General features: G+C 37.2%; 1 protein-coding gene across 5 annotated transcripts in view; it reads left to right on the top strand.

The window, feature by feature from the left end:
* The window catches only part of LOC127473180 (ectonucleotide pyrophosphatase/phosphodiesterase family member 1-like), a 54,525-nt gene that overhangs the window by 8,518 nt on the left and 23,294 nt on the right, over positions 1-22,713 (top strand). Inside the window, exons 2-9 of one of the 5 annotated variants that reach the window (XM_051792546.1) lie at positions 4,606-4,636; positions 8,234-8,306; positions 9,923-10,039; positions 12,016-12,141; positions 12,300-12,360; positions 17,457-17,554; positions 20,450-20,529; positions 21,845-21,964. In XM_051792546.1, coding sequence (XP_051648506.1) covers positions 4,606-4,636; positions 8,234-8,306; positions 9,923-10,039; positions 12,016-12,141; positions 12,300-12,360; positions 17,457-17,554; positions 20,450-20,529; positions 21,845-21,964 — 706 coding nt within the window. Of the gene's footprint in view, positions 1-2,566; positions 2,603-4,605; positions 4,637-5,847; positions 6,808-8,233; positions 8,307-9,922; positions 10,040-12,015; positions 12,142-12,299; positions 12,361-17,456; positions 17,555-20,449; positions 20,530-21,844; positions 21,965-22,713 lie in introns of those variants that run through there. The other 4 variants (XM_051792547.1, XM_051792549.1, XM_051792548.1 and 1 more) reach the window with 4 other exon arrangements.

Here is a 22,713-nt window from a genome sequence, read left to right as displayed (position 1 = left end):
CTGCTCCAGCATTCAGAGCTCTTACTCAATTCACACCTTAGGGTTTCTGTTACTGTTCTTTAATTTTGCAGTAATAATCTTCGTCTACCTGTCAGGCATCAGATTGAGGGCAGGTCCCACTGGAAGAGAAGGAAAAACTGTATCCAGTAGTGACAACAAGGCAGACACATTGTGGCCTCATTGTAAAGGGGCAGCCTCACTGTACGTGAGCAAGGTGAGCACAGCAAGTTTGAGGATGCTAACCAGGTTCAACCAATAGTCTAAATTGCCAGATGAGTATATAGTGATGAGACAGATCAAAGTAAAGAAAGGAAGGCCTGTGAATTACGGTCAATAGAATGCTTGACCAGGATGGCCTTGACTGCTGTATGGCTGTAACACAGTTCAGACAGGGGCAGAGGTGCAACAGGCTAAAACAAGGGTGAATGACTCTTCTGAGGCTTCCTCTAGCTTTTTGTTGAACTGTCTTCAAGGCTGGTTGGGGTTTCCCAAACAGTTCTGTCAATTGCTCAACCAGTATTGGAGAACTGGCCCCAAGCACACACAGCCAAAATTCTGGGAGAAGGGAGTGTGCTCCTGTTCTGAACACACTTCCATGTACTTCTACAAGGCTCTTGGATACTGAAATAATAAGGAACATGTTAATTCAAGTGGATAGGCTTTCTCTAGGTTTAATTATTAACTTAAACTCAGAACAACTTAGTTACTGTGCTAAAACTTAGATTTCAAGCAAGACCAAAGATACAAGAATTATGCAAAGCTTCCTTTCAACTCCTGCTCTTCAAAAATTTTCCTTTGCATCCTTCCACAAATATCAGTAGAATTACACAGAGTGAATTGTTCTGAGTCAACTTGCTGTGGAAGCTATGTTTCTGTTGCTTCCAGCTGAAAGAAGGAGCAGAGCAAAATAAAGGCTTTGAAAACATGAAAGGTATAAGGAGTTTTTCATGTTGGAGACAGTATTAGAAATTATTAAGAAAAATAATGAAATATTTGCATTTCTGAAGAAACTCAGGTGAGCGTGAATCTTGATCCAGTTCTGCTGTTCAATGGCATATAGGCAAATCTATGTATATAAATTCTTTCTAATATGTGGTAGTATTGGGGTACAAGTTTGTGTTAAAGATTGTTTGTTGTTCATAGAATAACAAAAACTATAATGTTGTTATAAGCTTCTTCAACAAAAGTCAATAATCAAGCGTGGCCATGCATGTTTCGTTGTGCTGTTTATCTCTGGTAAGTGGGCCAGTTCTTGAATCCTCTTCTGGCTCAAATATGTTTCTGTGTTGTGAAGCATCAAAATTTTTGTTTTTTGAGGGGCTGTATTCAAAGGGTGCAGAGATAAATAATGGCTTCTTTGTCAGCCCTGCTCTTCATTTTGGGAAAATTGCCAAAGGACTCAAGGCTGAAGATGTGTTTGTGATTGATATCAGTGTGCTTAGTAAAAACCTATCGTGAATAACTGAAACAGTCGAACTTGATGATCTTAAAGGTTTTTTCCAACCCAAATGATTCTATTAAACCTAATTTGTCTCAACTTCTTCCCATACTGCTTTGTGGTTGTGCAATTTTTTGACACTCCTTATATTCTTGCAGTGTTTTACAGAATTTCTTCGCTTGCTCTTTGAGGCCGCTGTGTCTTCATGTGGAGATTAATGTTGCTGTCATTATAACAGTAACAACAGCATATGTCTTGGAAAAATGGAGTTGAATATAGGTTTGCTTGGTATATTTAGTGTTATTATCCATACCCAGTAGAAGCAGCTCCCTTTTTACACTGTTCTTATTACAACTCTCATGACAGTACTCTAAACTGAAGCAACTTTAGCTTTATTCTTGAAAAGGGATTTTTGGAATAGGAAGGGCATGAAGATGGCTCAAGGCCATATTTTCATATTCAGTTTTGCTTTTATTCACGGGTCAAGTGCATCTTGTTTGGAAAACAGGTTTTTTTTGGCATAATTACTGGCAGTTTTTTCTCTTTCTGTGCAACCATGCATTCATATCTGGTTGCCAATACGCAATTCATATCACATCTGGATGACACGTGGTGGTCTTTGATTGGTGTTCTTATTCTGCTGTGCTGAATAAACGAATCATATTTGAAAGTGCAATATTTACTTTTTTCTCGTAAGATCAATTTTCAGTCCTGTTTATCCTTAGCATTTTTACAAAAATCTGCCTGGTGATTAAATAGCAGAGTCAGCCGCTCTCTGGTTTCTGGGAATTCAGTTCAAAGTTGTATTTTCCCTTGTTTTTGGCTAGCATACAATTGCACTTTACTTTCTCTCTAAATTCTCCCATGATGTAAAGTGCACTGAAAAACATAACAGATACGGTAAAATGTGTGTGCTTTGATAGCAACTCATGTGCTAATGACTTTCAGGAGAATATGTACCCATACAGTTGAGCAAGCACCAAGTAAAAAAAATATTTTAGATTCCAGCTGACAGATGCTAACTCTGTTCTTTTTGTATCTTCCCCTTCCCCCATCCCGCCCCAAACCAGATGCTTGAATAGTGTTGGAAGGTATTTAGAGAACTATAGTATGTGATGTCTTCTGCTGATAATTCTCTGCTGAATGAAGAGTTATCACTCTTTGGTAAGCTCAGTGAAGGCTTTTTATAATATCTTACAGTGGCTTGATCTACCTTTAAAACATTCTTGTCTTTTGAATGACCTTAGGTTGCAGTAATATATAATAATAGTTTTGAAAACATTAAATAGAAAGAATGAGAGTAGACCTTCTGTGTGCTGCTTTGAGAGGGAAAACAATAATGCCTATATATTTTTAGAATAAACCTTTTTAGCTCTGAAAAGGTTTTGGGTGTAAGCTCCAGCTTTTTTATCCACTGACTTCAGAGTAGTTTAGTCACTTTTAGTGTTTTAGGACAGCCAGGACCTCAGAGTCTCAGTGGTTCTCCTCCTGCAGGCCTCTAGGTGTGGAATGTGGATAAACAGAAACAAGTCTTTGAAGATCATAAAAATATTTACAAATGTGGAAAGAAATATGAGTGGTGCAAGAAGGAGGTGAGGAGGTGATCCACTTGGTTCAGTGCTGGTAACTTTTTTTTAGGTGATTTACTTAAGTATGTAGTAGTGCTGGTTGAGTAAAGTATTCACCTTCTTTCGGTTTGGTGAACTTCATTAAGTATCTGCAGCTTTTGAATGAAACCGAGCTTGTTTAAATATCATTTTTACAAACCAGTGTTCCACTGTCCCTGGCAAGTGTAGATAAGGGTTTTTTTTCTTTATACAGTAAGCTTTCTGCATTTTTAACAGTGTTCTTTTAGAGACAGAAGGTGACCCTTTTTTGCTTGAAATTCATTACTTGTTACTGCATTCTTTACACTTTTGAAGCTGAAATTCTTTCTCAAAGATATTTCAGTTTTAAGGTCCAGGTCATTAGTCATTTATTCTAGGGGCACAAAACAGTGAAAACATAGTATGCCTTTCACTGATCCCCCAGTGGTTTTGGAAAATTCCATGGGGTTTTGTAATTACTGGCATTACAGATCCAGTCTAGACATCCTCCCTTCATGGATAACTGTGACACAACTGTGAGAGCCAATCATGAAGATTAGACTGGAAAACCATTACTTTGCATTGTTTCTTTCATAATTGCATAGTTTTTAATGGATGTGTCTTAAATTTTGGAGTGAAAAGTTTTGTTGGCCATGGAATACCAAGGATGAAGAAAGGGAGATGGGAAGCAACTGAGTACATGGCAGGCAGAGTGAGAAAAATCAACATAGAAAGAAACTTAATTCATAATGAATATTCCTTAAAAGAAGTATCAATGTATTCTTTGCCAGAGAAAATACAGAATAGAAGAAGGGAGTGGGGGAGATGGACTCAGCTAAGGAAGAGCAAAGAGAAAGGGACAGTATTATTAACTGTGTAAAGAAGAGTAAAATACAGTAGCAAAGGAAAGGGTAGCTAAGGCTGGTGAGAGATTTCTTGGTAGGTCACTAAGACCTGTACAGTTGATGGGGCTCTTTGGGATGTGGTGTATGCAGCCTGCATGCTTGCTGGCCCTTCCACTTGCCCCCTGAAATCACTGCTGAGAAATTCTATTCAGCTGCAGTTCTAGAGATGAGTGATGGAAATGATTCTCCTCTCTAACCATGTTATCATATTTCCATCTACCCAGCTCAAAATAAAAGACTTTTAAAATGTTTTCAGGATTGCAGTTTTCCAGATGCTCAACCACCTATTCCCAACCGCTATAATGTTTACAAAGCAAAGCTTTTATTGCTTCCTCCCACATAAAGGAAGCAGTGATGGGACAGAGATTTATCCCTAGATGACAATCTTTTTGTGATTCCAAAACAAACTTTCTAAAAATTATTTTTAAAACAAAAAAGGACACGTTCTTCTCTGCAGTTGTTACTGTGTTGTTTTAAAACCTTTTCTCAGATACTATATTAAAACTGAATATGACATTTTGTCCTAGCAATCTCTCAAGACACAGATCATAAAATGTTCATTTTCTACTTTTGTGTATTACAGTGCCAGATTCTTTAATTTTATTTGCTTTCCTACTTAATGTTGGATTCCCATATTCCTTCTTAATTGCACCTTTTTCTTGCTTTCTCTTTTGAGTGGAAGAATATGGATGAGAGAGAAAGAACAGGTAAGATTTTCTCCTTTTGTTTAAAAAAGACAGATTAAACCTTCAAGGCAGGTGCTAGGATGACAATGTGGTAGTAGCTAGAGATTTGATTTTGGTGCTTGCAGCAGAATGCTAAAGAAAGTTCTGGTAAACAAGAATGCATGCAGCTAGTTCTCTTTCTGGGTTTTGAAAAAATATGTGATCTTTATGCAGCAGACTGCAGCATCCCAAACCTGAGTTACCTGTATGTAAAATAGTTCAGGTAATGCTGGTAACCTACCTGCTGCAGTGAGGTCCCATATAGAATCATAGAATGATTTGAGTTGGAAGTGACCTCAAAGATCATCTAGTTCCAACTCCTCTGCTGTGGACAGGGACTCCTTCCACTAGACCAGGTTGCTCAAAGCCCCATCCAGCTTGGCCTAGAGCACTTCCAGGGATGGGACATCCACAATTCTCTAGGCAACAGAGATATGTTGCAACACAGAAAGAAATAAAGTAAATTAGTTTGGGCTGCAGCAGTGAGATGTTTTTCTGTATCTAGGCAACCTTTACAATTGTTTTGAATATTCCTCATCATCTGCAGAGCTGACAATAGGTCAACTACTGGTGCCTCTTACTGCACCTAGTTAGGACTACTGCTGCTGTTGACCAGTGTTAGCTGCTCCTCATTGTTCCAGCAGAACATTTGTCATTTGTGTGGATAATATCCATGTGACCGAAGTCATTCAGGCTCAAGATAAAGCTTCAATTCAAGGCCTTAAACACCAAACTGCAATTGCATGGTATAGTCCACTGGATTAGAGTTGGCTGTCCTAGAACATTGTCAAATGCTTTACCTCTAAGCTTCCCATTTGCGTAAAACTTCCTCATTAAGCATTGAAGAGAGAAAGAAAAAAGAAGGGGAAGCTTTAGTATTTTGCAGTAAGATATCTTTAAGACTAAAATTTAAGCGATTGGGACTAATGTTAAGAAAACAAAGGTTTTAATGTAGTGAGTCAATAGAGTTTCAAAATCTTCATTTATTATTGCATTTAGTATTGCATTTTGTAGTATTTCCTACCCAAAACAGTACTCATGTGCCTCAGTGAACATAATCCTTTTGTTTTGGCCTATTAGAATTATGTTCATAGAAGTGTAAAACTGAAAATCTGGAATACAACACAAAACTGATTTTGTAACATTTGATGCCAAAATCTCGGAAATTGTTTGTGAGAAATTTTGTGAGGTTTTACCAGTTATATGTTGAGAAGTATTAATGCTATCACTTTGGAATGGGTTTTATTTAGATTTTATTTTTACATTAACTTGGTATCATTAATCAATTCCTGCATTAACTACACTGAAATTCCATAAGGGAATATTAATTGTCCATTTAATGGCACTGCAATGTGTTTACCATTCAAGGATGCCTTGGGTGGCTTAAGTCCCATAGGTCATGCAGCTATTTGAAGATATGAGAATAAAGCTGTTGCAGACAGTGTAGCTGTGGGGTTTTTTTGTTTTAAAGTACGTCTGTGCTTACACATCAGAGGACATTCTACCCCCTGATTATAGTACCAGGTCCTGGTGGGAGCAGACAAGCAATATATCATTACCCTGAAATAAAATGTGCTCAACTTGGCTTTTTAAAAACAAATTAATCAATTTGTAATTTCCAAATAACAACAACCACAATAATAATATATAATAGAAGTTAAAAGGACAATAACAGACTTTGCTCTCTACTCTGATTTTGCTGGGCTTTGACAACTTGCATTTGACATGTTACATACCTGCCTGTGCACCTGCTCTTATCTAGGTGATGATTTGTATGGAAGACTTCAAAGGTCCAGAACAATTTACATTAAAGATAATGTTGCTGATATTGACTTAACAGAAAATGTTGTTGATACCGCATGTGTTAGTATGCTGACTTAAAAAAAAAAAAAAAGGCAAGTACAGAACTCTGCAGTTGTGTTTGTTCTTGACAGCTGAGTTAATGGAGACTTGCATCTTTCTGTAAGTTTTTGCATATCCGGCTGCACTGATAATGCTAGATTTTTTCCACCTTATTCTTTTATGATTTTCCTTCTTTCCCTGTCAGTTCAAAGACAGATTTGAACTCGAAGTGTTTGTTTCTCTGCTATACATGGTGTTGAATAAGATTCCAAACTTGCCTGGTTCAGAATCCTAGGCCAAAGCTTCATCAGGTCCAGTCTGTCATTCCATTTTTTTCATGAATGCTATATGTGTAATATTGTTTATATTGATAATTTGTTTAATGATAATTTGTAGTTCAGAAATCCAGAATAATATCTGAATTTCAATGCTGCATATTCCATGCTTTCTTACTGTCTTTATTAACTTCTTAGTGAACAAAATTGCACAGCGAACTGTATAGTTGTTAAAAACAACACAAATAGTTTTTAGGTACTAAAGTGCTCACAGTCTTTGAAAAAATTAAGCTTGATAAATAATTAAGGGCATTTTAAAATGGAATTAATTTTTGCCACATCACAACATGATTCAGGCATCCTACTCAAGAGACTTGACTCAGCAGCTTTTACTGATGGGAAAGAAGGAAAAAAGGGAGAGACTTCATGTAGACATGCAAGTAAAGTTACTGAAGTATTGCTTCAAAGCAATTTTTCCACAGAAAAAAGTGACTGGAGAAGTGACATGTACATTCTCCTCTACCCAAAGCTCCCCAAATACTTTTGTATAAGAAAGTCTGCATTATTATAGTGCCTTCTGTTTCATGACTTTGGGCAAGCTACCTTAATGCATTCTGCACTTGAATGCAATAGCCCTCATTACTGCATTGTTGACTTCTCTTTAATTACTGTATATGCACTGATAGTAAATACACTTTTTCTAAAGAGTTTATGGACCAAATCAAATACTTAATGAGGTTAAAAGAAATCTTTGTATTTGAGTAGGTGTTAAATCTTGCCCTGAAATGCTGGACAAGGATAATATGGTGCTTGTTTGATAACTTTAATGAATCCAGAATCCAAAATAAACACAACCATATTTTGTGGACAGTGCAAGACACTGTGGTCAGCCTTAATGTGACATGCCACAGTTGCTTACCATGGTGTGGACCCACATCTAGTATGAACTGGATACTGGGAAGTGCGAAAAGGTTTCCCTTTATTATAGATGTCACTTAAGGACCATGCCTTCTGTTTGTAATCTGTGGTTAATGGCAAAACTTTGCTTTACCTTGTTAGAACAAACAAGGAGAAAGGAAAGAGTGGAGCAAGAAAAGTTTTCGATATGGGTATATGTGTAAGAAATATAGAAAGAAATATATCAACATGAGAGCATAATATAAAAGAAATCAAGAAAGAAATGAGAAAGAACTATGTCATCATATCTGTGTTAAATGGTTTGATAAGAAATTATATACATAGGCCCAGTTGTGACAATATTCACGTTCATGCACTAGTAATTAATGGCAAATAACAACTACTTGTGGGAGTGAATACTGCTGGTGAAAACAGTGAAATCAGCCTCCTAATCTGCATGTTTATAAATTTGTGTACAATTGTCTAACATTATAGAGAAAATGAGGGATTTCAAAACCATTCAGTGGTAATTTAAGATTACTTTCTTTTCCTTCCTGTCCCACAGGTACTCTGTGTCTGCATGTTAACAACAATCTTAGGATGTATATTTGGCCTGAAACCTAGCTGTTCAAAAGATGGTAACTAATATGCCTTTTATTTACTAATATTTGCTTTTTTTTTCTTTTTGTAAATTAATTTTTGTATTACCAGAATGCCACCCTTTCTTGCTGCAGAAGAGGATTGGATGCATTGCTTGAAGCAGTATCAGTTAGAGGGTACTGAAAATATCAGAAAATAAACCTCAGGTGTACTCAACACTTGTGTGTACTCAACACTTGTGTGTACTCACTTGAGCAGTAAACTGATCCTGGTACTCAGTGTCTGATCTGGCAGCTTCCACGTATCCCAGCTGTCACTGTGGTGGCGTCACATGGCTGGCTTTTCTCAGTTCACCATAAAAAAACCCCCAACCAACAACTTGTATTTCATGTTGTCCTGGAACATTTGTTTTTCATCTTTTCCAGACAATTATGGGGGGGGAAAAAAAGTTATTTTTTTTACTGGTTAGAATTGTAGCCTGAAAACATTCCTTGTGGAATTCCTCTGTCTATTTTCTGTCCTGAAAAATATGTGAGTTTTTTTGACGGTGAAGTTTCTTCAGGTAGAAGGTTATGAAAGATTTCTTTTTTTTTTTTTTAAGAAATCAAGCTTCGCTTTGTGAACAACTATCAAGAATAATTTCAAAGTTGATCTGTTGAACAATGATTTTTAACTAAAATTCAGATTATTAATTTTCCACTAGAATATATATAGTATTTTTCTCATTTTACTACAGCTTTGTAGCATTGGCTGATTAGTATCTCCTTTTCCTAATATCACACACCTTAAGATTCTTGAGGAGCCAGATGATGAAGAATTTACCTCGCTCCTTTCTGGTGATTGCACAGGATTAGACAGACTGACCAACTGCTTAAGTTTTGTTAATGCTTCACATGACAAGTTTCTGGTCTGGTTTTTTTTTTTTTTTAATTCCCCTACTCCCAGCAACTCTAGTCTAGTGGAAGAATGCTATGTCTTTTTTTCACATTAAAACGGGAGAAGAAATAAACTAGTGAGCAATACAACTCAAGTTTGTATCTCTTGTATCTGCTTTGGAACAGCCCTTTTTGTGTCTTGAGATAGCACCTTCATGGTACAGTGGGTTGCAGAAGTGAGGCTTCTTCAGTTCCTCCTCCCCAGGGCATGGGCATGGGAGAGTTGCAAGCATAGGCAATTCAGTTTAGATTCTAATTAATGTTTGATTATTTATAACTATCAGACATGAAAATGAAGATTAGTGTTCTCTGCAGAAGCATTTCATTGCCCAGGGCACCCACAGTGAAAACGTTCTTCAACAGATCTTCCATATTCTGAATGACTGTAGTCAAATATTCCAGTGAGACAGACAGGCAAGGGCAGTTACAATGGAAATTGTAGTCTTTTGTTTCACTTGTTTCTACCAGTAATGAAACACCATGTTCTTGCTAAAACAGAACAAACCCCTTTGTTCAATACGATGAAAAATATTTTTGTTCAGTAAGAGAAAATATTCAGTTGGGTCAAGACTTTCCTTTGGCTGTCACTGTTTTTGCAGCCATCCTGTAGGTTTGGAATGACCAACTGTGTCATCTCACAAACTGACTGTATTAATTTCTTTTGCATGTTGACTGATTTGGGCTCAGCCACTGACATCTAACACTATCCAATATTACAGTGAAAACCTGCAAAGGTCGTTGCTTTGAAAGGACCTTTGGAAGCTGCCGTTGTGATAAAGACTGTGTCAAGCTTGGAAACTGCTGCTTAGATTACCAGGAAACATGTATACAACCAGGTAAGGATGAAAAGGTAGTCCAGGTTATGATTGTGGGAGCAATCTCTCCTGTTATGTGACAAGAGACAGCTCAGCGTATGTGAATACTGCTGTGGTCAGGATTTCTTTCAGGTGGGCTGTGAATGCAAAGGAGGGGCTACTGAACAGCAGAGTGGTTTTGATGCCAGTGATCTCCCTCTCTTTGTGCTCCTTCCATTGCATTCCTGAGTGGAGTTACAGTGGTGATGGGGTTACTGGGGACTCCTGTGGAAACATCAGGGCTTTGTACAGCTGCTGTTTTACAGAAACAAAGCTTGTATTTCAGCCAGCTGGACTACATAGGAACTGACATAGCTACTATAATGGCTTTCCCATAGCTCTCCTGTGAGGAGAGAGGCTACAACAGACTGTGCTACTGCCTTCCCCCTTGGAAAGAGGAGGAATAACTGCAACTCGAGATCTCAGCCAGCTTTTTGTTCTTTGTCTGGTGGTAAGAGAACAGTGACCTGCATTGTCCCTGACATCAGGGACAACTCCTACATTCTCAGGCAAGCCCAGAATAGAAGTGCATTCCGCATATTGTATTTTTCTGTCATTGCCTGTGTGAAAAAGGGAAAGGACAGAGCAGCTCTGTAAAAGCTGCCATCTCTCCTTACCCAGCTATTCAGGCCCTTTGCCGTGTTACTTCCCAGCTTGAGTGTGAAGCAAGGGTCATGAGCATGAAGCAAGGCAGAATGACAAAACAGATTGCACTGGTGGAGAAGGATTGCAAAATGAGTAGCAGTTGTCATAATTTGCCAGAAAGAAAAGGTCAGATAGGCAAAGGTTTGAAAATATCTCAGAGAAATTTTACAGGGGAAGTTGTTAGTGCAGGTAGAACATTAAGGGCAAAACTTGACTGTTTTCTCTACTTTGATTTTGCCTTGATGCTTCAAATGCAACATTCTTTTCAGGTAACTATTTTTCTTCTTGCTCCTCTTTACATGTATTTCATTAATTTCTGGGTGAGACAACAGTGATAAATTTAGAATTCCAATGTATACTTTGAAAACGAAATGATTAAACTAGGCACAAATCCCTGCTTCAACTGACTGCTATTGAAAGGTCATCTCATTTGCCTAAAGCTTTTTGTTTATATATATAAAGTTGCATATATAGTTGAGATATATGTATATATATTTGTATGTATATATAGTTGCATAGAGTTTACTCTGCTGTCTGTTTAATTACGTCATTTTCCCTCCATTAAAAAATTCTTTAAAAACAAACTGGAGAGTCTATCTTAGCTCTAAGAATGGGAATGAATTGATTTATGTTGGTTTTTTTACAATTAGCCTTAACATCAGTGGAGAATCAAATTCTTATTTCCCAGTAGTATCCTGTAACTAGAACCATAATAGACTCTTCTCCCTCTCTCACAGAAGTAAAGATCTATTGATATTAGTGGAGTTACTTAAGTTCAGTATCCTGAAAGTGAGATTAACCTCTGACAGTGCTTTTAGGGATTTCTAATTGCTAGTCATGTATGAAAAAACATTGAATGTCCTCTGTTCAAACATTTAGATTTGGCTTCCATGTCTCTGTTAAGAGCTTCACGTAAATATTCACTCAACTGATAAATTCATTCATGCCTACCCTCATTGATTGTAAAGGATCTACTTGTGTTTACAACTGATAACAAAATCATAGTATCATAGAATATGCTGAATTGGAAGGGACCCGTCAGGATCATCGAGTCCAACTTCTGGCCCTGCACAGGACACTCTAAGAATCACGTTACGTGCCTGAAAGCACTGTCCAAATGCTTCTTGAACTCAGACAGGGTGTTTCTATTTTCCAAAGTGCCAAAGTTTGCAACACTATGCATGAATGAGAACTCAAGGCTATTTTTCAGTGAGTAGACATTTGAGACCTAACTTTACACTTGGTTTATTAGTTCTGCACTTACAACATTGTGTAAGTCATTGTGCTGTCCTTCTCTCTCATCTGTTTTTTAGCCCACATATGGACCTGTAATAAATTCAGGTGTGGAGAAAAGAGGCGACCAGAATATCATTGTTCCTGTTCAGATGACTGTGTGGAAAACAAAGATTGCTGTGTCAATTATCAAGCTGTTTGTAAGGGTAAATATTCCCAACAAATTCCTATATCTTTCATATGTACCCGTAGTTGTATGAAAGGAGTAAGGACTTTAAAAGCACCCAGTAAAACGAAAAAAATCTTACATTTATCAGTAAGAATGTACTGTCTTAAAAAATAAATTGCACTCATTTGTTTTAAGGAGAGGCAAGCTGGGTTGAAGAAGAGTGTGAGGACATTACTGAACCTCAGTGTCCAAAAGGGTGAGGAAATTGTATATTTGCATAGCTCTGCTCTTTGCTTGCATTTCATTTTTGTGATTATTTTCGCTGCTGTGCCTTCCTGGGATCTACTTGCCTTTCATACGTACAGTAAGAGCAGCTGCCAGACAGAAGGACACCTGTTCAGCCAGCATTTGGTGTGCTTACTAACAGATCAAATTGCTCTATTCCAGCAACACTCATGTATCCCAGCACTTGCTTGACTTGTAAGACATGCCTGTTCCTCAGCGCTCCTGTCTCTCACACATATGTGTGGTCTGGGCAACTTTGCTGTGCTGCCAGCCTTATTGTTGACTTACATGTGCTCCAGTACCCACTATCCCAAATATTTTGGGACCCATCCAGCAATCTCAGGCTCCTAAGACTGCCTCCCTCCCTGGTCACTTCGAAAGACCTCTTCACTAGCTTGCATTTTACAGCCTTGGAGCTGCCAAATGTGCACAGGTTGCTGTTCCAGTTTCACCAGCAGTGGGACAGCATTACTTGCAAGCTGTCTGAACTACTTTCTTTAAAAGGTGTAAAATGCCATGGGATCCTTGTATTCTCTGGCTCAGCTCCACAGTGGGCCTACTCCTGCTCCTGCAATTTATGTATAAACCGTGTGAGGAATGACTTGTGGTTTATGGCATCAGCACTCAGGCTCAAATAATACAGCAAAACTCCCAGGCAGGAAAAAAAAGCTGGTATTTCTTGTACTGCTTTTGCTGTAGGATCTTTAACTCAATAGCTAAAGTTAACTACAAACTATGGTTGTATGTCTAAGCTATTTATAGAAGTGACTTAAATGTTCTTGCTTGAAATGTGCTCTACTGTTAAATAGCTGGTAGATATGTTGTGGGATAAGTTGAATTAAATTGTTTTCTTGACTGACAAGTATCAAAAAATCAGACCTATTTTCATTTTGAAATTATGCTGTGCTGGGGATATTTCTAGTGAAGTAAAAACATCTAATTTTGTTATATCACTACTTTTTTTTGACTTAAGATATTTAAATAATACTGTATTTATTCACTGGAGTTATAATACTGTCAAAGTACATTTCCTTTTGAAATATTTTATACCAGTTGAGTACTCTTCATTCTGATTCAGAGCAGTAAACAAATGCTAACACTTCACAATCTTCACCAGGACAGAAAATGGAGCTTCTGTCCAGTTTGTAGTCCAAGTCCCCAGCAACCCCTTATGTAGAAAGGTGATAGCCAGGTGATTCTTGAAGTTTTTGTCATTAACTCTTGTTCTGAGCTCAGGAACCATTTGGGACTGCATGCTGGGAACTGACTCTAGGATGCTGATTTCCCTAATACAAGGTTAGGAAGTCTTGCCCCTGAAAGGTTGATAAACAAGCAAGAGCCTTCTACAGATCAACAGTCAAAGTTAATGACGCAAATGTAATAGAGCAGCTCCTGTTGGTTAACTTGGTTTTTTTTTTTCTTCTGTTCAGTGTATGAAAGAGTTACATAGTTACTCTACTAAAATTGTTTTAATCCTGGCAAACCCAAAATGTTGCAATAAGACCCAGCCCAGGAAAGGGTGATGTGTGGTCAAAGTGTTGACTGAAGGCTCATCTCGAACTATTAGCACACAAACCTCTCCCAAAACTAACAGCTCTGTAAACAATCCACTTCTTCCTATGGTGCAGTAGGCAGGAAGGCAGGTGACTTTAGTGCAGTGCTCATTTTGAGACCTCAGGATATCAGTTACAATTCTGTGCATATTAATAAGGCATGTTTTGTGGGTTCAAATGGCTGGTTTTATTCTGCTTTCATTTTAGCTGGGTTTGTTCTTGTAGTGCAGAATAGACAAAATATGATGCAGCGTTCAATGAGGTGCTTAATCTGAGAAGTCCCACTGACTTCAATGAAGTTTGTCAACTGCTTAAAATTAAGTACACACCTAAGTCTTTCCAAGATGAGGTTCTATGTTATTTAATAGAGTTATAAAGTTAATGAGCTGTGAGATCTCAGGAGTGATCTACTGCTTAAAATTAAGTACACACCTAAGTCTTTCCAAGAGTAGGTTCTATGTTATTAAGTAGGGTTATAAAATTAATGAGCTGTGAGATCTCAGGAGTGATCTAGTCCTTCCCACTGTTCTAGGAGTAAAATAATACTCTGAGAATTCAAACCTATTTAAGCAGTTTACCCTAATGCTTAGGTAGGTGGCTTTACTGATAAGTTTTTCCTGTCTTTTTGTCCTTGTGTCTTTTGCTGTACTTTAAGCTTATTACTGTTTGTTCTGTCTTCACTGAGCTGGAAGAACAGCTGGTTCCTTTCCTCTTTGCTGATCTCTCTTTATATTTTAAGATGCTATTGTGCCTCCTGTTGAGGCTTTGTCTACATTTAGTGAAAAAGAAAGCTTTTCTTTCTATGTTTTATGGCTGTATATAGGCTGTAATGTATGAGTATGTGTGGGATAGGAAGTTTTCTGTGTAGTATGTTAAGATTTTCAAGGGGACTTTCTTTCCTTTATTTTTCTGTTTTCTTTTTTTTTCTTTCTTTTAATTATGGCCTAACCTGCCTGCAATGAGGCAGGTCAGCTTGGCAAAGTGTTCCGTGGTTCTGGGCTCTTGATCATCCAGCTTACTAGACCACAGTAAGCCTGTGTTGCCTGCATTGTGTTTCCATAGAAGCAGGTTTATAGGAGGGGATAATTGCTACTGCATTTCCTTCAGTTTGGAGTCAGGATGTGACTGTGGTGTACCTATTTATCCAGGAGCTGTTAAACATGCTTGTCATACCATTTGGACATAGCCAGAATGAATCACTGGCAGGACCAAAACTTGAGCCTCCCAGATCTGCTTGCCCATGGCAGTGCATTTCTGAAGCAGCAAGTGCAGTCTTGGCTACTGACAGGAAAAAGTCATGGAGATTGCTGATATACCTTGGAATTGAGCTCATGTCAGTTTGTCTGGGCATTTTACTGGAGCTGTTCCAAAGAGTGCAGTTTATCATGGTATGTCACGCTTTGCTTCCCTGAGCACCAGGGAGGTCACTAACTCTATGAGTTTTGGCATGTGTAGAGTATACAAGAAGTGAAATGGCCAACCGCCTCGTTGTGGCAATGGTCTATTTTGCCAAATTTAATTTTACATGTGCTAAGGGGTCAGTAGCTAGATTTGCAGACAACCAAAACATGTATTTAACAGTTGGTTTCCTTTAAATGCCAAACCAGAAACAGTTGCGTAAAGTCCCTTTCTAAGGAGTTGTTTTAAATTTGGTGGGGTTTTCTGTTTGGGCTTTTTCTTTTTTTTTTTTTTTTTTTTAAGTTAGACTTGTTGGTAAGTAATATTGAACAATCTTTGCCTCAAAGTTCATCTTCTATTTCAGGGAACTTTGTAGTGAAGATTTTTAGACCTCTGCATTTGAGTGAATCAATTTATTGGGCAAGAGGGGGCATGGAGAAGGTGTTTGCAAAAGGTGCAGACATCAGAAACTTTTGTGCAAAAAATACTTGTAATATTGGGCAAATATAATACATAATGTTTCCCTACTCTGTTCTGCCAAAGGGCTTTAGTCTTGGTCTGCAAATCATTCATTTCTTGTTCCCAACTAGTTGCCCCTACTAGATTTTCAGAAGATGATGCTAAATATGCCATATAAATTAAAAACCAGGATACAAACATGCATCTTAGAAATGCAACTAAATGTTTTGTTCTGTCTGGAGTGTAGGGCAGGCTATGTAATGGTTCTGAGTAACGAAATCCTTTTGACTGAACTGTTGATTAAAAGTTGTCGATTAAAATTTTCTTAAGATAGACATGTTTTGATTGCCTGACTAATCTTTAGCTTAATATAGTCACATTTGTTTAATGGACATAAGGCTTATAGATGTTTCCCTTGTAAATGACTGCTTGGATTTTTTGTGGAGTACCACACGGAAGAAATTGTTAACACTTTATAAATAATATTTGTCTTCTATCATCACTGTTTTATTTTGGGAAACTAAAGTGCAACAAAGTTAAAATATTCATTTTACCATTTGCAAACATAAAAAGGAAACATTGACATGTAAAATATATTAACTTCTTTTATGGGAATCTATATTTTCAGTAGTTATTGTTGCACTGCTGTGGGGTTTTTTTGGTTTTGGTTTGGTTTTTTTTTGCCTCGTGTCCTCATATCTATAGGTCAAACCTAGGGTATGTTTTCTTCAAGGAAGAAGTTACTGATGACTATTCCTGTCTGTGAGGCAATGTTTTAAGTACTTACAGTTGGAGAGAAATTGTTTGAACAGGGCTGAAGCTGGGAACAAGTTAAGACTGGAAAACATAGGTCCTGTGGAAACTGGAAAGGCAGATTTTATTTTAGCTTGTTCCAGTGAAATAAGTTTCTGAATTTATCTGTCAAGTTCCAGACAGAAATACTGTTACAGTGTTTCCAGTCACAGGGCCACATTGAGTTTGGAGATGGGTAGTACTTCTGGTACAGTAAGCAAATTCTTCTTGGTTGAATAATCTTTATAAGATGAAAGGAAAAATGTGTGTTTATAATTGCTGATTTTAAATACCCTGTACATTAGACTTGCTTACAGTTTTGTGTTATATATATATATATATATATAAATCCTCTTTTTTTTTTCAGCTGGATTACAAGTTGTTCAGGAGTAAAGTGAATAAAGGAAATTTTATTTTAAAATAAGGCTTCCCACTGCCTTATTTCTTTCCCTGCTCTTACCTTGGGGTGGGAAAGTGGGGTTGAAGGGGCTGAGCATTGCTCCAGTGGGACTGATTTCAAGATAAGGAGTATCAAACCCACCAGATGGATTACCTGAGCATCTCATGTTATGGGTGTGTTTGAAATCAAACCTTGTCATGACTTCTCTGTACATACCCTACTGCATTCCTCAATGTCTTTGGGTAGGACTCTTATGCCAGCTTGCAAGCAGAGAGACCAGACAGCTTGTCTGGTCACCACTGTGCCAGCCTGCAAACCTTCCTGCTTAGGACAATTTACTTCCTTGGCCTGGTTTATAGCCCCATAATGAACATTCCAACTATTTGGGGGAAACTTTCTTGAAATAAGTGATAGGAAATTATTTCTCAGAGTCTGTCTTTTAATATTTAATTTCTGTTTGTTCAGATTTACCAAGTCTCCAGTGTTATTATTTTCATTGGATGGCTTCAGAGCAGAATATTTGCAGACTTGGGGTGGACTTCTCCCTGTTATTAGCAAATTACGTGAGTAGTTTATTTGTCTAAGAAATATTATGATGTCTTACCTGAAAAATCCATAGATGCAGCTATGCTTACTCTTTAAAATCCTCACTTTTCTCCCATGAATATGGAAGTAGTTGTCCTAAATAACAACCACACACAGGACTTGAGGTGTGGGAGAGTGTAAGGGCAGAAAGAGAGAGGGCATGAGGAAAGGACCCTTTGGATTTTTGGTGAAATCTTCTAAATTATTAGGTAGCCCTGTTATATTTCGGAGGTGGATGTTTTTTGCTGTGAGCTTACTTTATTTCTTCAAAATAGAAATAGACCCTTTTTACTCTATAATGTATATAATCTCATATTTAGGTGGAATGGTTTGGAAAATAGAAAGTAAGGTAGAAAGCATTTGATTATATTTGAAAAAGAAGACAGAGAAAAAAGAGATTAAGAGCAGATGATATAGAAGGGCTAGTAGAAATGTGATGAATCCAAGGAAAACTTCATTTAACAAACATTTCCAGAAGAAATGAGAACCTCACCAGTACATGTTTATTCCCTAACTTTTGTAGTGTCTTAGTTATGTAGGCCTAAGTAACTTTAGTTACTTTTCCTGTTTCTGTTTTGGCTGTGGTCTGTAAAGAACTGATGGTATTTCTTGTCTGAAAAATATGCCAATTTTCTTGACTTCATAAATTACTACCTGGGGTGCCTGGTTTCAGTTTGACTAAAAATAAGTGAGTAAAAATACTTGCTTTTTTATGCAGTGGTTGTCACCACTTGATATGTTCCAGAGGATAACAATTCACAGATGTATTTGAGGATGGTTTTTTTTTTTCCTTATTTCATTCCCTGTTAGCATAAAATAAGGCATTTGAAAAGTTTTCATTAGATGCAGTTATAAAAAAATTAAACTGGAGAAGTCTTCTTGGGCAGTGCTAGGAGAAGCTGGCTATTACAAATTATCATAGCTCTGCCCGAGATAAAAGATAGCAGTGCCACAAAGCATCTGTGGGACTTCTAGTCTGTGATATCCACTTCTGTGTGTAAAGTTTCTTCATTCTTTGGTCTGGATAGGCTACAGTGCGACTTCTCTCATTGACTTCTATAATAATCTTGTATTTTTCTTTGTACTGAATCTATGATAAATTCTGACCACTAAGAAATACAAATATCTTACGATCTTCATCAAAGTCACTTCACTTCTCCAGAACTATAGAGTTTGTGATGATTTTTAAAGGATTTTAATATCAGAATGTCTAGTAATACATGTTTTAGACACAACAAAATTAGAAATAATCTGGGAGGAAATATTTCTGCGTTATGTTAACATTTCTAAATTACTCTGCAGCATTTTTTGGCAATGTGCTAGAAGACTTTTACAACAGAGTATACTACAGGATTTTCAGCTTTCTCCTTTTCCCCCTCATCATAAAGTGATGGGTGAAATACTCAGATAAGGCAGATATTCTTCGGTACGAGAAAAATAGTTTCATGAATGAAAACTGGTGTCACTGAGGTGTGAACCCAGGCAAAGCCTTACTGTGTCATATGGTGTTTAGAGAAGACATTTTCACATGCTTCTATGCTATGATATTGCAAGTTTAAGATAAATCATCCTTTTGTATTAAATTGTCTTTAACTAAGGCAACAAGCCAAAAAGATGGAAAATCCCAGCAAAAAAACCCCTAGGATTTTTGACAAAAATTTTCTAAGTGTATTTTTCTTTTACTTTTAAAAAAGACAAAAAAAAATCAACCTCTCCACCCACCTCCACCAAAAAACTACAGTTTTGGAAAACAACCTCAAGAACAGACTTGGAAATGGTTGAAATGTGCTAAGTGTGTTGCAGTAATAAAAAAGATACAAGTTATGATTTGTTATACAGAATGCAAATGTGGGAGAGAATGTCTATAGGACTTGAGAACATTTATTTTTCTGGCTTCTTTCTCTCTTGATTAGCTCAAATTGATTATTTCAACTGAAAAGTAATCAAAACCTCAATTCAATGAGTTCAAAGTGCCTTGATGCAACACATTTTATGTTATTAAGCCTTTCATTTCTATTTTATTTATATTATATATAATTACCTATAGTCATAGTGAAGATGATGGCCCAGTGGTGTTCTTTCTATAGGCTCATTACTTTTGTTTCTTTAGCTTCTGTTGAAGCAGTTTGGGTTATCACATAGCATTTTTTAAGTTGTTAATGAAGGCTTTTTCTTTTTCTTTTCTTTCTGAAAACTGGGGCCCATACATTTGCCAGTGGAAATTTAGGCCCCTTAAATAAGGTTTTCTCAATTGCTTTGGCCTGGCTCCTCATACCGACAAATACAGTACACTAATCTCTTTTAAACCATATGATTTTATATCAAGATAAAGAAAGCTTTGAATTTCATTCTAAAATATGAGCTTATTTTTATATTTTAAAAACCCCGCAAACAAAAAATGAGACTACAAAATAATTTTGTAAGCTGTGATTTGACAGATGACTGAGAAAGCTAGGGCACCACTGTGCCAATGGCCACTTAATCTCTGGGAGCATCCAGGGTGAAGTTGGTCTCAAGCTGTAGACTGAACTTACTGCATACCAGGGCAACATGGAAGGGTTTGATTTCTTTGATTATTCATTCTTATCTATGCATGCTTTTCACAAAGACTGTAGGTTTTGCTCATGTGACCATTGCAGTCAGTGATTAGGAATACATAAAATTCTTGTTTATAGCTGTTTAGTCAGCTTGTAAATGAAGGTGGGAAGAAAAATTAAGCTCACGATTTTGAAGAACAAAAACTTTCTGGAAACATGTGTTTTGTTTTGTTTTTTTTTTTTTTTTTTTTTTTAATAGGACTATGTCTTCATGAGAGAAACTTGCAAGATTTTTATTTCTGTAATGTTGCTGATTTTCTTTCTTCCTTCCTCTAGAGAAATGTGGAACATACACTTCCAGTATGAGACCAGTGTACCCTTCTAAAACCTTTCCCAACCATTACTCCATTGTCACAGTAAGAATTCCTGTATATTATATGTTTCCACACTGAATAGATGGTTCACTATCAAGTTGTCTCCAAGGGAGTAGTATATTTTTGATGGATTATTAAAATAATAGTATTTCCCTTCAGAATAGGAAAGTGTATATATTATATTCTTTATGTAATTTAGATTAAGTCATATAACACTACAGCTAAGTGGCCAGATCTAATGTAAGTAAATCCAATCCTTCCAAGGGTAACTGTGAGAATTCCCATACAGTGGAACATCACATGACTTTATAACTCCTTATTTGTGTAAATATTTCCACTAAATTGCAGCTCACTCTCTTGGAGTGGGAGCAGCCTGACTCCTTTATCTTGCCAGCCTTATTCCACTTCTTTAAGGTAGCATGATGTGAAGTAGAGTATGAAATGAGAGATTTGAGCATCATACTGCTGTTGACTCTCTCTGTGATGGGCTGTACCCAAGACTGCATAGAAATGCAACAGAACTGATCTTGCAAATTTATCACCTCCTGCATATGGAAAGAAAAACTAAAATGGAGGTTTTTAACACCAAACAGAGGGTTGGAGTAATAAGGAGCTCCTTATTGATTTTGTCATGCCAGAACTAAAATTCAATCAAATACTAGGATCTGCACCTCCTGTCTTATCTCTCTAGTTTACCAGGACACTCGCTAAGTGAGGAGAACAGGTTCAGGAATGAGATGCTTAATTGTGCAGTCCTTGAAAATCTCCATGACTGAATATGCAACTAAGAGGCATTAAGCATGCCCTGCAGCCATGTGAGGTATACAGTACAGAGCTTTGTCTCAACTTCCTATTCTTGTGAAAAGTAGCAGGGTTCTAATGGTGGTGATGTTTTATCCTTTATAAATGTAAAAAGGAGCTAGTCTGCTTAAAGGCAGAGCACAAGGTTTCCTTGTGCTACCCAGGAACTGATGCCCCCGAGCACTTCCTTCCCTGCAACAGATATCCCAGCTAGAGCTTTTGCTCATGGGATGGAGGTCTAGCATAGGTAGTTGCTTTGTCTTTGGTACTAAAGATACAACAAATGTGTGAACTCATAAGATATCTTTCAGTTTGATCCCAGAAGAAATTGCTGGCTTATTTTTCTTTTTGTCTCACTGAGAAACAATTAAGAATTGGAAGGTAGGGCTTGTAAACCATGGCACATGATGCTGTAAAATTTGGGTCTTGAGGTACTGGTGGAGTAAAAGTCACATATAGAGTATTCCATGGATATACTTGTCTAAAAGACATGTTTGTGCAGTCAGAAGGTTCTTTTTCTTTATAACATTGCAACAAGGTATACTCTCAATTACAGGGGCTGTATCCTGAATCTCATGGTATAATTGATAACAAGATGTATGACCCCAAAAGAAATGCATCCTTCACCCTTAAAAGTAAGGAGAAGTTTAATCCACAGTGGTACCAAGGGCAGCCTGTAAGTATTAATACTCTTCTGAGACTGTACATCAGCCTGCTATGTTACTTAATATCACTTGAATGCATAGTGATGTTGAAAGAGTACAGAGGGTACTTCTAAGTCAGCCAAGAAGTGTTACTCAGCATGATTAGGATTGCCATACTAGAGCTGCAAAATAACAAATGAAACAAAATGTAACAGATTTTGTTGAACTTAAATGGAATTTTCCCAAAGGAGAATGAAGGCTTAAAGTAACTAATAGAGATACCAGATCTTGTTCTGTTTTTAATATGAGTGGGCTTGCACTTAACTTCTCTGAGAAAATTGACAGACCAGTTAGTTTTAGTATTAAGAATCATTACCAAAGGTTTATGCTCTGAATAAATTACTGCTAAGTCTAAAGATGTGGTTTTAAAAGAAATTGTCTCGGTTCAATCATCCACCTACGCAAAACTGCTGAGACTGCCATCAAAATGAAGTGGCATGGAAAAGTTTGGGTGAGCACTAGCCTGAAGAATAGCAAGGGACCAGATGCAGCTATTTACTAGTGCGGGGAAGACTAGGTTGTTTGTGGGTTTTGGGTTTGTTTTTTTTTTTTTTTTTTTTTTGATTCTTGAGGAAAGAACACACTGTTGTAGACTTTGCAGGCTACTGAGAAGAGAGTGATGTGAGTCAGGCAGAAAATACGCGGAAGGCATAAATCTGTAAATCATGTGATCAGCAGTAAAACCAGAGGAACTGACCACAGTGTTGCTTCCATATGTCAA

This window comes from Manacus candei, unplaced genomic scaffold (assembly GCF_025592945.1).
Source record: "Manacus candei isolate 608988 ecotype Guabito, Panama unplaced genomic scaffold, ASM2559294v1 h1tg000034l, whole genome shotgun sequence".
Taxonomy (NCBI): Eukaryota; Metazoa; Chordata; class Aves; order Passeriformes; family Pipridae; genus Manacus; species Manacus candei.
The sequence above is the reverse complement of the archived record's forward strand: the minus strand, read 5'-3'. Positions and strand labels throughout refer to the sequence as shown.